This window comes from Oncorhynchus mykiss, chromosome 21 (genome assembly GCF_013265735.2).
Source record: "Oncorhynchus mykiss isolate Arlee chromosome 21, USDA_OmykA_1.1, whole genome shotgun sequence".
NCBI lineage: Eukaryota > Metazoa > Chordata > Actinopteri > Salmoniformes > Salmonidae > Oncorhynchus > Oncorhynchus mykiss.
In genome coordinates, this window is record NC_048585.1 from 43,750,458 (window position 1) to 43,765,716 (window position 15,259).

Below are 15,259 nucleotides of genomic sequence, written 5' to 3' on the forward strand. Positions count from 1 at the left end.
TTGGGGCTGTTACTGGGCAACACGAACTTCAACTCCCTCCAAAGATTTTCTATGTGGTTGAGATCTGGAGACTGGCTAGGCCACTCCAGGACCTTGAAATGCTTCTTACGAAGCCACTCCTTCGTTCCCCGGGCGGTGTGTTTGGGATCATTGTCATGCTGAAAGACCCAGCCACGTTTCATCTTCAATGCCCTTGCTGATGGAAGGAGGTTTTCACTCAAAATCTCACGATACATGGCCCCATTCATTCTTTCCTTTACACGGATCAGTCGTCCTTGTCCCTTTGTAGAAAAACAGCCCCAAAGCATGATGTTTCCACCCCCATGCTTCACAGTAGGTATGGTGTTCTTTGGATGCAACTCAGCATTCTTTGTCCTCCAAACACGACGAGTTGAGTTTTTACCAAAAAGTTATATTTTGGTTTCATCTGACCATATGACATTCTCCCAATCTTCTTCTGGATCATCCAAATGCTCTCTAGCAAACTTCAGATGGGCCTGGACATGTACTGGCTTAAGCAGGGGCACACGTCGGGCACTGCAGGATTTGAGTCCCTGGCGGCGTAGTGTGTTACTGATGGTAGGCTTTGTTACTTTGGTCCCAGCTCTCTGCAGGTCATTCACTAGGTCCCCCCGTGTGGTTCTGGAATTTTTGCTCACCTTCTTGTGATCATTTTGACCCCACGGGGTAAGATCTTGCGTGGAGCCCCAGATCGAGGGAGATTATCAGTGGTCTTGTATGTCTTCCATTTCCTAATAATTGCTCCCACAGTTGATTTCTTCAAACCAAGCTGCTTACCTATTGCAGATTCAGTCTTCCCAGCCTGGTGCAGGTCTACAATTTTGTTTCTGGTGTCCTTTGACAGCTCTTTGGTCTTGGCCATAGTGGAGTTTGGAGTGTGACTGTTTGAGGTTGTGGACAGGTGTCTTTTATACTGATAACAAGTTCAAACAGGTGCCATTAATACAGGTAACGAGTGGAGGACAGAGGAGCCTCTTAAAGAAGGTCTGTGAGAGCCAGAAATCTTGCTTGTTTGTAGGTGACCAAATACTTATTTTCCACCATAATTTGCAAATAAATTCATTAAAAATCCTACAATGAGATTTTCTGGAATTTTTTTCTCATTTTGTCTGTCATAGTTGAAGTGTACCTATGATGAAAATTACAGGCCTCTCTCATCTTTTTAAGTGGGAGAACTTGCACAATTGGCGGCTGACTAAATACTTTTTTGCCCCACTGTATGATCCCTTGTTGATGTCACTTGATAAATCCACTTCAATCAGTGTAGGTGAGTGTTGATGAAGGGCAGGAGACAGGTTAAACAAGAATGTTTAAGCCTTGAGACAATTGAGACATTGAGCCATTCTGAAGGTGAATAGGCAAGACAAAAGATGTAAGTGCTTTTGAACAGGGTATGGTAGTAGGTGCCAGGCGCACTGGGTTTGTGTCAAGAACTGCAACGTGGCCTCCCAGGTGGCGCAGTGTTCTAAGGCACTGTATCGCAGTGCTACCTGTGCCACCAGAGACTCTGGGTTCGAGCCCAGGCTCTATCGCAGCCGGCCGTGACCGGGAGGACCATGGGGTGGCGCACAATTGGCCCAGTGCCGTCCGGGTTAGGGAGGGCCTGGCCGGCAGGGATATCCTTGTCTCATCGCACACTAGCGACTCCTGTGTCGGGCTGGATGCAGTGCACTCTGACCAGGTCGCTAGGTGTACGGTGTTTCCTCCGACACATTGGTGCGGCTGGCTTCCGGGTTGGATGTGCGTTGTGTCAAGAAGCAGTGCGGCTAGGTTGGGTTGTGTTTCGGAGGACGCATGACTCTCGACCTTCGACTCTCCTGAGTCTGTAAGGGATTTGCAGCGATGAGACAAGACTGTAACTACCAATTGGATAACATGAAAATCGGGAGAAAAAAGGGGTAAAAAAATAACTGCAATGCTCAATCTTTTCCCGTGTGTATCAAGAATGGTCCACCACCCAAAGGACATCCAGGCAACTTGACACAACTGTGGGAAGCATTGGAGTCAACATGGGCCAGCATCCATGCGGAATGCTTTCGACACCTTGTAGAGTCCATGCCCCAACGAATTAAGGCTGTTGTAAGGGCAAAAGGGGGTGCAACTCAATATTAGGGCGGTGTTCCTAATGTTTTGTACACTCAGTGTACACACATTCACAGATAAACACACAGACACAAATATACTGTAGACACACACATTCACAGATAAACACACAGACACAAATATACTGTAGACACACACACATTCACAGATAAATACACAGACACAAATATACTGTAGACACACACTCACAGATAAACACACAGACACAAATATACTGTAGACACACACATTCACAGATAAACACACAAACACAAATATACTGTAGACACACACATTCACAGATAAACACACAGACACAAATATACTGTAGACACACACATTCACAGATAAACACACAGACACAAATATACTGTAGACACACACATTCACAGATAAACACACAGACACAAATATACTGTAGACACACACATACAAAGACAGACACAGATGCAAATATACTGTAGACACACATTCACAGATAAACACACCGACACAAATATACTGTAGACACACACATTCACAGATAAACACACAGACACAAATATACTGTAGACAATGACATCAGGGTTGGGGTTAATTGCAGAAATTCAATTCTAATTCAATAATTTTTCCATTTGAATTTAATTGAATTCAGTCCAAATTCCAAGTCAGTCTTTGAATTTAGAGATAATTCAATTCCAATTTACATATTATCCCCAACAATTCCACAAATTCAAATTAATTTCGCTCAGACTTTCAGGCTGATCATGTCACTGTTCAGACAGCCTAGCTATACTGAAATATAGAAATACAAGTTTAAATTATTTAAAACAAATCCCGCAGTACATTTTTTATACTAAAGTGCATTAATCTCATTAACTGGGAAATGTACAACTATTGAATTCCAATTCCAATTTTACAATTAAATTCTAATTCAAACATTACAAACAGGGCCTCCCGAGTGACGCAGCCGGCCGCAACCGGGAGACCCATGAGGTGGCGCACAATTGTCCCAGCGTCACCCGGGTTAGGGGAGGGTTTGGCCAGCTGGGATGTCCTTGCCCCATGGCGCTCTAGCAACTCCTTGTGGTGGGTCAGGTGCCTGCAAGCTGAGTTCAGTCACCAGCTGTACGGTGTTTCCTCCAACACATTGGTGCGGCTGGCTTCCGGGTTTAGCGAGCAGTGTGTCAAAAAGCAGTGCGGCTTGGAGGCGTCGTGTTTCGGAGGATGCATGGTAAAAAGTACAAAAAATAAAAAAGTACATTTAGTCTAGTTCCAATTCAATTCCATAACGAAATTTAAATTGAATTCAATGTAAATCCTCCACTTCATGAGTGATTTCAAAAATGAAATTGAAATTTCAAATTAAATTTGGAAGCGACCCCAACCCTGGTAGACATACACACATACCCCGAAACATGTTACACTAATGAATACAACCATGGTAGACATACACACATACCCCGAAACATGTTACACTAATGAATACAACCCTGGTAGACATACACACATACACAGAAACATGCTACACTAACGAATACAACCCAGGTAGATATACACGGAAACATGCTACACTAATGAATACAACCCTGGCAGACATACACACATACACAGAAACATGCTACACTAACGAATACAACCCTGGTAGATATACACACATACAAAGAAACATGCTACACTAATGAATACAACCCAGGTAGATATACACGGAAACATGCTACACTAATGAATACAACCCTGGCAGACATACACACATACACAGAAACATGCTACACTAACGAATACAACCCTGGTAGATATACACACATACACAGAGACATGCTACACCTATGAATACGACCCTGGTAGATATACATACATACACAGAAACATGCTACACTAATGAATACAACCCTGGTAGACATACACAAATACACAGAAACATGCTACACTAACGAATACAACCCTGGCAGATATACCCAGAAACATGCTACACTAACGAATACAACCCTGGCAGACATACACACATACACAGAAACATGCTACAGTAACGAATACAACCCAGGTAGATATACCCAGAAACATGCTACACTAATGAATATAACCCTGGTAGACATACACACATACACAGAAACATGCTACACTAATGAATAAAACCCTGGTAGATATACACACATACACAGAAACATGCTACACTCATGAATACAACCCTGGTAGACATACACAGAAACATGCTACACTAATGAATACAACCCTGGTAGATATACACAGAAACATGCTACACTAACGAATACAACCCTGGTAGATATACACAGAAACATGCTACACTAACGAATACAACCCTGGTAGATATACACACATACACAGAAACATGCTACACTAACAAATACAACCCTGGTAGACATACACACATACACAGAAACATGCTACACTAACGAATACAACCCTGGTAGACATACACACATACACAGAAACATGCTACACTAATGAATACAACCCTGGTAGATATACACAGAAACATGCTACACTAATGAATACAACCCTGGTAGATATACACAGAAACATGCTACACTAACGAATACAACCCTGGTAGATATACACACATACACAGAAACATGCTACACTAATGAATACAACCCTGGTAGATATACACACATACACAGAGACATGCTACACCTATGAATACGACCCTGGTAGATATACATACATACACAGAAACATGCTACACTAATGAATACAACCCTGGTAGACATACACACATACACAGAAACATGCTACACTAACAAATACAACCCTGGTAGATATACATACATACACAGAAACATGCTACACTAACGAATACAACCCTGGTAGATATACACAGAAACATGCTATACTAACAAATACAAACCTGGTAGATATACACACATACACAGAAACATGCTACACTAACAAATACAACCCTGGTAGATATACATACATACACAGAAACATGCTACACTAATGAATACAACCCTGGTAGACATACACACATACACAGAAACATGCTACACTAACGAATACAACCCTGGTAGATATACACAGAAACATGCTACACTAACGAATACAACCCTGGTAGATATACACACATACACAGAAACATGCTACACTAATGAATACAACCCTGGTAGACATACACACATACACAGAAACATGCTACACTAACGAATACAACCCTGGTAGATATACACAGAAACATGCTACACTAACGAATACAAACCTGGTAGATATACACACATACACAGAAACATGCTTCACTAATGAATACAACCCAGGTAGATATACACACATACACAGAAACATGCTACGCTAACGAATACAACCCTGGTAGACATACACACATACACAGAAACATGCTACACTAACGAATACAACCCTGGTAGACATACACAGAAACATGCTTCACTAATGAATACAACCCTGGCAGACATACACACATACACAGAAACATGCTACACTAATGAATACAACCCTGGTAGATATACACGGAAACATGCTACACTAACGAATACAAACCTGGTAGACATACACACATACACAGAAACATGCTACACTAACGAATACAACCCTGGTAGACATACACACATACACAGAAACATGCTTCACTAATGAATACAACCCTGGTAGATATACACACATACACAGAAACATGCTACGCTAACGAATACAACCCTGGTAGATATACACAGAAACATGCTACACTAATGAATACAACCCTGGTAGATATACACAGAAACATGCTACACTAACGAATACAACCCAGGTAGACATACACAGAAACATGCTACACTAACGAATACAACCCTGGTAGACATACACAGAAACATGCTACACTAACGAATACAACCCTGGTAGATATACACAGAAACATGCTACACTAACGAATACAACCCTGGTAGATATACACAGAAACATGCTACACGAATGAATACAAAGTGTGACCTACACATCAAACATTCTCACACAACACACATACAAAGCAATCAAACGTATCAGGGCCTACAAACATCGTCATACATACAACAAATTGAGGGTGAGAAAGGAAAACCCTGAGAATAGTGCGAAAGAAACATTTCAACCCTAATAATGCAAAAGCATTCCTTTCCCAGTGTTTTTGGCCTGTTTTTCTGCACACTGTTCGTGACTGTGAGTATCTCGTCTAGACTACTTACGCAACAATGTTTTCAGTTTCAATTGTACTGGCTCTTCAACAAATGTCACAAGCTACCTCTGTTTATGTTAAAGCTGTCTGCAGTAGAGCTACAGTAATGTGCCACTGATTGACCTGTCATTGATAAGCCATTTAGAGTGACATTATATTATAGATACACGGGTTATAAATGAGTCTTGAAGTCTTTGCTTTATCATAACCCTCAAAGCTCTGTATCTCATCTTAGGTATAATTGATGAGAGCGTGTGTTCCAGACTGTTCTGGGAACGTTTGTTTTTAGGTTGCAGGGAGGTTTTGAGAACGTTTTACTTTGGTTCCTTTACAGTTTTACTGGGATGTTGTGAAAGTTTGATGGTTATTATTGTACGTTTTCTCAACACTCGAATAGCGAAATGTCTATGTTTTTGAATACCTTTCCCAGAATGCTTCAATAAGACTTTTAATAACACTGCTGGCCTATTTTTAGGTGAACTTTTTTGTAACTCGGAAGCGCAGAAAGGACACGGGGAATTTCACTTGCTTAGGCATTACTCATTCAAACACGTTGTTTTTACTGAGGCACGGCATCCATGAGATTCAAAACCAGCATGACTTGCTTTTCTACGCATACAAAGCTGCTCATTTTAATCTGCTCAAACAGGACCCATTTCAAAGTAAACGAGCACTCATTAAGATCAGGTTGGTGGGCAATTGGTGGGCATGGCCAACACACCTGAATGTAACCACGTGTGAACCTTTAGGGGGGGGGGGGGAATGGTCAAGTTCGTTAAATGTGCTGAGAATGTTCTAAAAACCAAGCGACTATCCTGCACCATTCCCAGAAAGTTGTGGGAAGGTTGTATGCAAAACCCACTCTCAATCACCAAGCTCTTAGAAAAACATTTTGTGCTAGCTGGGCTCTCTCTTCGCCTCGTTCTTTCGCTCTGTTGTCTCTGCCTTGAGGCCAGGAAATGTGACTGAATACCACACTGCAACACCGGACTAATACAATAACAATGTTAGAATAATTAATACATCTACACACACAGACACACTAGAACAGACCTAAGGCCTTGCATCCTGAAACAACACGTTCTCTTGTTTATTTCTGTTGTGGTGGTTGTTTTCGCATTGTTCTAGTTAGATTCATTCCAATATTAGGCTACTGTGTAATATGCATGCTGTTCATAACTACATCTGATTGAGAAAAACAACTCCACAACACATCCCCAATCAGCCAATTACCATCCTCACTGACTGGGAACACGTGGAAGTTATGGTTCAATTAGGCTGGGTGTCGAAACCCTCTAATCCATAAAATAGGTAAAGTCAATTAGGACAACTTTCCAATTAAGGACAAATCTGTGACTTGAGGGTAGGGATATAATGAGCTGCTGCTGGGTGGATGGAGCCACACTGAGACTGTGTCCTTGTTTAAGTTCCTGCTAACGTGTGTCAGTCTGTGCGTGTTTTAATGTCCTGCTCTGTGAACATGCAGAGCCGTGAGTAGGTTCTAATTCTGAATTTAACCCACTCATTGAATCCTTTGAGGCCCAGTGCGTGTGTACTGTGTGTGTTCTGGGAAAAGACATGCGTTTGAAGGGTTTTATATTGCATGTAGAATGAGTCATTTTGATCTGGCTAATGCTCACCAAAGCCCCTGCCTGCTTGTTGAGGGAGGTGTTCAGCTGGTGGACCACTGAGCACGCATCTCTCCTTTTTGTTTCAGACAAGCCACAACAAGCTACATCATCCTGTGCCAAACTAACTGCATCCAAAGGTTGTTGTCAGTAACCGTATCCCAAAAAGAATGTCTTTAAAGGTACATTTTAGGGCTTGACATTCAGGTAAATTTACCAGTGGCACACTGGGCCAGCACCAAGTGAAAACTACTGGCCCGAATTAGAAAATTACTGGCCTGGGCCACGAACACAGTAAAGCAAGTTCGGCATGCATAATTTCAATCGTGGGTGATGTAATGTTTCATTTGCAGTCTGGGCAGGTTGGCAAGCGTATAGCCAACCATATGTTTACACTGATTGTTTGGAAAACCCAAAGAAAATGATGACATATAGCCAGCCATATTAAGCTGTTTAAAATGTCATATTCCCCTCCAGAAATGAGCCCAATAAGATGGAAAGCAATATCTTTAGGGCCTGTACATGGTCCATATTAACAGGCAGGTGTGCTATTTTAACAATAAGCATGATCACATGTCTGATGCAGCATGGTGGCTACATGGCTGAAGCATGATCACCTGTCTGATGCAGCATGGTGGCTACATGGCTGAAGCATGATCACCTGTCTGATGCAGCATGGTGGCTACATGGCTGAAGCATGATCACCTGTCTGATGCAGCATGGTGGCTACATGGCTGAAGCATGATCACCTGTCTGATGCAGCATGGTGGCTACATGGCTGAAGCATGATCACCTGTCTGATGCAGCATGGTGGCTACATGGCTGAAGCATGATCACCTGTCTGATGCAGCATGGTGGCTACATGGCTGAAGCATGATCACCTGTCTGATGCAGCATGGTGGCTACATGGCTGAAGCATGATCACATGTCTGATGCAACATGGTGGCTACATGGCTGAAGCATGATCACCTGTCTGATGCAACATGGTGGCTACATGGCTGAAGCATGGGGTTGCTCCTCTGCATTGTTTACCACAGGGCTTTTTAACCCTGTTCCTGGAGCGCTACCCTCCTGTAGGTTCTCTCTCCAAACCCAGTTGTAAATAACCTGATTCAGCGTATCAGCAAATTATTAGAAGCAGGGGTGCTAGATCAGGGTTGGAGTGAAAACTTACAGGACGGTAGCTCTCCAGGAACAGGGTTGGAGAGCCCTGGTTTACCACAATGGGCTAACCATTACTTAGATCCCAGACTCTAAATATGATCTTGTTGCTTGTTTAATGTCCTAAAAAAAAAAAACTCCCAGTGGCACCAATAAAATCATGTGATTTCTACAATGTTTATAAACACAGTGTAATTGTGTGAACTTTACAGTGAATATAGGCCTACCGTTTATGCATTCAAATGGCCGACGCGCTTCCTGCTGACTTGTCATGCCAGACACTGGGATTGTAAAACGCTGCCAATTGCGAAAGAAGTTGAGAAATAAATCATACACCACTGTAAAGCTGGGATCCTGCTCTTTTCAATAACTGCCTTCAACACAGTTGTCTTGTATTCCTGTATTAAACTTGTTGTGTAAATAATGTTCATGTCTTGACAACCAAGTAGCTTCTTAGTGTAGACCTAAGTAAATATTTATTTTTTGAATAATGTCATTGCGCCTCCCTAGTGGTCTGGCGCGAGTAGCCTTGGAAACCAAATGCTGGTTGATAACAAGTGGAAAGACTGTGGATTAAATGGAAATATAATAGTTATTTTTGTCTTGGAGTTTGAAAATGTACTGACTTAAGTGGGCCATATGAAAATTTGATTAACTGTCCCGGTGAGCTCGGCAGATGTTGCCGGGCCAGCGGGCAGCCCTGAATGTCGAGCCCCGAGTTTCACAAAGGGGAAGATTTTCAGTTCAGCTCGGCGAAACACCAAGTAGCAAGTCACCTTTTCCTTGAGGCCTTGTTACTGAGGTGACACGCCTCTCTCTGACCCCTGACCTTCAACTCTGTGACCTTTGACCCCTCTTTCCCTCCCCTGCGGGGGGCAGACTGACTTACCTCAGCCTGTGGTGGCCCTTGTCTTTGTAAGGTGCGATGTCCAGGGACGTCTCTTCCCATGTCATGGCGATGCCCTCCAGCGACTGGAAGGAGAAGAAAAAAAATTGACGTTTGAATGCTAATGTTAACAGACGGAACAGAGATGGGCCGGAGGGGGCGTGTGTGTGTGTGTATGCGACTGTGTGTGTGCGTGTGCTTGTGTGTTGCGCCCCTTCTTATATGATGATTTCTGAATCAGCAGCAGCTTGAAGCAGCTCTTAAGACAGGAAACCATTGATCTTGGCAGGCACCTCCAGTGAGAGGCCTTACATGGCCATGGATCCTCTCACTGACTCTCTCTCTCTCGCGCGCGCTCTCTCTTTCTTCTCTTCCTCCTCCTCCATGACTTATCAATGAACCGCGTTGGGGTTTGAGGGGCTAGAGGTTAGGGGGGCTTGGGGGGAGGGCAAGGGGGCTATTTCAAACGCCTCTGTTCCCTGGTGGCCGACGGTATTCACACACTATATCTGTGTTGATGTAACCTCTGTGACAGTGGAGCACTGTGTCTGGGAATTTATAGGGTTAAAGGCTTCTAAGGCGAGGGGAGGGAAAGAGAGAGAAAGAGGGGGGAAGAGAGAGAGCGAAGAGAGAGATAGAGGGGGAGCGAAAGAGACCCTCAGAGATGCTTACATAGCACGAACAGATCTGGGACCAGGCTAAACCCTTATGGTTCTTAGTTAAGACTGTACTTGGGGGGGGGGGGGGGGGGGGGGATAATCAGTTTTGGGGTCAATGCCATTTCAATTCAGTCACAAATTGACTTAATAGAAATGGAATTGATCCCAACAACCCTGGTTATAAGAGCAGATGTACACTGCACCTGTGGGCCATTCATCATTCTAACACTACACTGACCTTACTGAATGCTTGGATATGCTGTGATCACAGATGAGGAGCCATTACACTCCCTAAAGACTTCCAGGATCAGGAGTGACTAATTACATTTAGACCTTTGACCCTTATAACCAAAGCAAAAGGCTCCGATGACTGAACCCTCAGACCCCTAGAGGCATGTGTTGAGAGATGCAGGGACTGGGAGTCCATGATTAACGTGCTATTGAAAAGACTACGCTTTGCTGTACACCCTGTACAGTAGGTGCGCGAGAGAGGAGGTAGGTAGAGAGGAGGAGAGAGAGGAAGGGAAGGCGAGAGCGAAAGTAAGAGAAGGGAGAGAGAGAGAGAGAGAGTGTAAAGGAGAAGGGTCTGAAACTGACCTGCTCTATGGAGAGCTCTTTGCTGGCGGCTCCGGATATCTCCGAGATCTTGTCAGCGTGCTGCTCGAGGCCCAGGGCCACGATTTTCTCCAGGGTGAACTCTGGACCGGTGTGGTCAAACGACCGCTGAACCTCGTGGCAGATCTGCTTCCAGTGCCTAGCAACAACAGTCACAGACAGTCACCAGGTCAGCCAGGACACACACTGTAGAGTATGAATGCAGAGGAGTGGGGAGGAAATTGAAGGGATGGATATATATATATATATATATATATATATATATATATATATATATATATATATATATATATATATATATATATATAGATTTTTTTATGACTTATTATTTATTTATTTGTATTTATTGTTTAATATTCCAACTACTGATATAAGGTTGAAAGGTGCTGTCTGGTTTGCTGTCTTGTCAGTTGTTATTAGCGTTATGCAATGGTGTAACGTCATACTGATTAAAAAAAATAAAAAATACTTGACCAGATTTACCAATGTTTGATGTGTGACGTGATTTTCTTGGATTACTTGTGGGATCATACCACAGACAAACGTCCAATGTTCCTATCAAGTTGAGTACTTCTACTGTGTTGTACTCAACCTGTTGGATTCACTCGTGGCTGTGTGAAGTGAGGCTTACACTTAAAAACATGGAGGGTCTGGTACCATCATCTAACTGGACATTATGGATGCAGTCCTATAAGTGTGATTGACAATATTGACACATTGAAGGAGGAGTATTAATGGAAGAGGAGGAGGGAGAAGGAGGAAGAGGATAGATAAGGAATATGTGCCCGAAGTCAGCCTCTGGCTATGTTCTGCCATTTAATCACAGCTTGGATTCCTCTCACTAGGAAACCCCCTAGTTACCCACAGCACCACGGTACCTTAGCCCCACTTGACTTTAACCACAAGACACCCGCCCTTCCTTAACTACAGACCAGGCACACAACCCAACCCCACCATCTTGCACTCTGATCTCTCTCTCTCTCTCTCTCTCTCTCTCTCTATCCGCCCCCATGGAGTCTAGCTGCGCCGCTGTGCACCCTGGGACCTGGTAGAGTGCAACGGAAAATGTGTTTTCTCTTTCTGCCTTTTCTCTTTTTCCGCTTTTTTTCCCTCTCTCTCCGTCAGACGTAATCCTCTGTTTATTTTCTTCTATTCCCCAGAGCGCGGCCCAGTCAGAAAGGATCTTTCAGATGGTTACATCACTGCCGATAGGCCACAACGTTATCTCGGAAATCTCTCCCTCCCTCCCTCCCTCCCTCCCTCCCTCCCTGTCATTAGGATCCTTGTCAAAACATTCCGGATCGAGCTGGATAGATGGGAAGAGGGGAACATTGTTTTGGGAATGCCACAACCAATCAGATGGGGGGGGAGGTGGCTGATGGGAGGAAGTGAAGTCGCGACTAGGACAGAAAGCTTTAGGAGGAACTGATGACCTGTAGAACCTCCAGGAAAGTGAGTGAAACATTTTTGGGGGGGGGGAGCCCAGTGAGCATTTACAATTGTCCAGGCAGGGACTGGTGCCAGCCCCCTTGGCTCGGTGTGAGGATAGAAACTGCGGAAGGGTTGGAGAAAAAAGACTGGGGAAGAACTGGGGAATTGGAGAAGAGCCAAAGGCTTAGAAATCCACAGGTAGGTATAGACATACCGTATAGACATACCGTATAGACATACCGTATAGACATACCGACATATAGACATACCGACATATAGACATACCGTATAGACATACCGACATATAGACATACCGTATAGACATACCGTATAGACATACCGTATAGACATACCGACATATAGACATACCGTATAGACATACCGTATAGACATACCGTATAGACATACCGACATATAGACATACCGACATACCGACGTATAGACATACCGTATAGACATACCGACATATAGACATACCGACGTATAGACATACCGTATAGACATACCGACATATAGACATACCGTATAGACATACCGACATATAGACATACCAACATACCGACATACCGTATAGACATACCGTATAGACATACCGTATAGACATACCGACATATAGACATACCGTATTGGCATACCGTATAGGCATACCGTATAGACATACCGTATAGACATACCGACATATAGACATACCGACATATAGACATACCGTATAGACATACCGTACAGACATACCGTATAGACATACCGTATAGACATACCGTATAGACATACCGTATAGACATACCGTATAGTCATATAGACATACCGTCTAGACATACCGTACAGACATACCGTATAGACATACCGTATAGACATACCGTATAGACATACCGTCTAGACATACCGTATAGACATATCGTATAGACATATAGACATATAGACATACCGTATAGACATACCGTACAGACATAACGTATAGACATACCGTATAGACATACCGACATATAGACATACCGACATATAGACATACCGTATAGACATACCGTACAGACATACCGTATAGACAAATAGACATATAGACATACCGTATAGACATACCGTATAGACATACCGTATAGACATACCGACATATAGACATACCGACATATAGACATACCGTATAGACATACCGTACAGACATACCGTATAGACATATAGACATATAGACATACCGTATAGACATACCGTACAGACATAACGTACAGACATACCGTATAGACATACCGACGTATAGACATACCGACATATAGACATACCGACATATAGACATACCGTATAGACATACCGTATAGACATACCGTACAGACATATAGCCATATAGACATACCGTATAGACATACCGTACAGACATAACGTATAGACATACCGTATAGACATACCGACATATAGACATACCGACATATAGACATACCGTATAGACATACCGTATAGACATACCGTACAGACATATAGACATATAGACATACCGTATAGACATACCGTATAGACATACCGTATAGACATACCGTATAGACATACCGACATATAGACATACCGACATATAGACATACCGTATAGACATACCGTACAGACATACCGTATAGACATATAGACATATAGACATACCGTATAGACATACCGTACAGACATAACGTATAGACATACCGTATAGACATACCGACATATAGACATACCGACATATAGACATACCGTATAGACATACCGTATAGACATACCGTACAGACATACCGTATAGACATACCGACGTATAGACATACCGACATATAGACATACCGACATATAGACATACCGTATAGACATACCGTACAGACATACCGTATAGACATATAGCCATATAGACATACCGTATAGACATACCGTACAGACATAACGTATAGACATACCGTATAGACATACCGACATATAGACATACCGACATATAGACATACCGTATAGACATACCGTATAGACATACCGTATAGACATACCGTATAGACATACCGACATATAGACATACCGACATATAGACATACCGTATAGACATACCGTATAGACATACCGACATATAGACATACCGACATATAGACATACCGACATATAGACATACCGTATAGACATACCGTATAGACATACCGTATAGACATACCGTATAGACATACCGACATATAGACATACCGTATAGACATACCGTATAGACATACCGACATATAGACATACCGTATAGACATACCGTATAGACATACCGACAAATAGACATACCGTATAGACATACCGTATAGACATACCGTATAGACATACCGTATAGACATACCGTATAGACATATAGACATACCGACATATAGATATACCGTATAGACATACCGTACAGACATACCGTACAGACATACCGTATAGACATACCGTATAGACATACCGTATAGACATACCGACATATAGACATACCGTATAGACATACCGTATAGACATACCGTATAGACATACCGTATAGACATATTGTAGAAAACCCTGTTGAGTTTTGAACATTATTCTACAGAGAAGCACAACCTTGGGGGAAGAATGACGGAGGGTGGGTTTACCTACATTTACATTTCAGTCATTTAACAGACGATCTTCTCCTAACTGCTGTAGTGCATTTGAGGTT

General features: G+C 42.8%; 1 protein-coding gene across 1 annotated transcript in view; it reads right to left on the minus strand.

Annotated features, from left to right (window-relative positions):
* dnah2 (dynein, axonemal, heavy chain 2) overlaps positions 1-15,259 on the minus strand; it is a 217,575-nt gene that overhangs the window by 126,827 nt on the left and 75,489 nt on the right. Inside the window, exons 27-28 of the mRNA XM_036957925.1 lie at positions 11,173-11,329; positions 9,920-10,002 (exon numbers count right to left, since the gene is read on the minus strand). Of these exons, the coding sequence (XP_036813820.1) occupies positions 9,920-10,002; positions 11,173-11,329 (240 nt within the window). The remainder of the gene's footprint in view (positions 1-9,919; positions 10,003-11,172; positions 11,330-15,259) is intronic.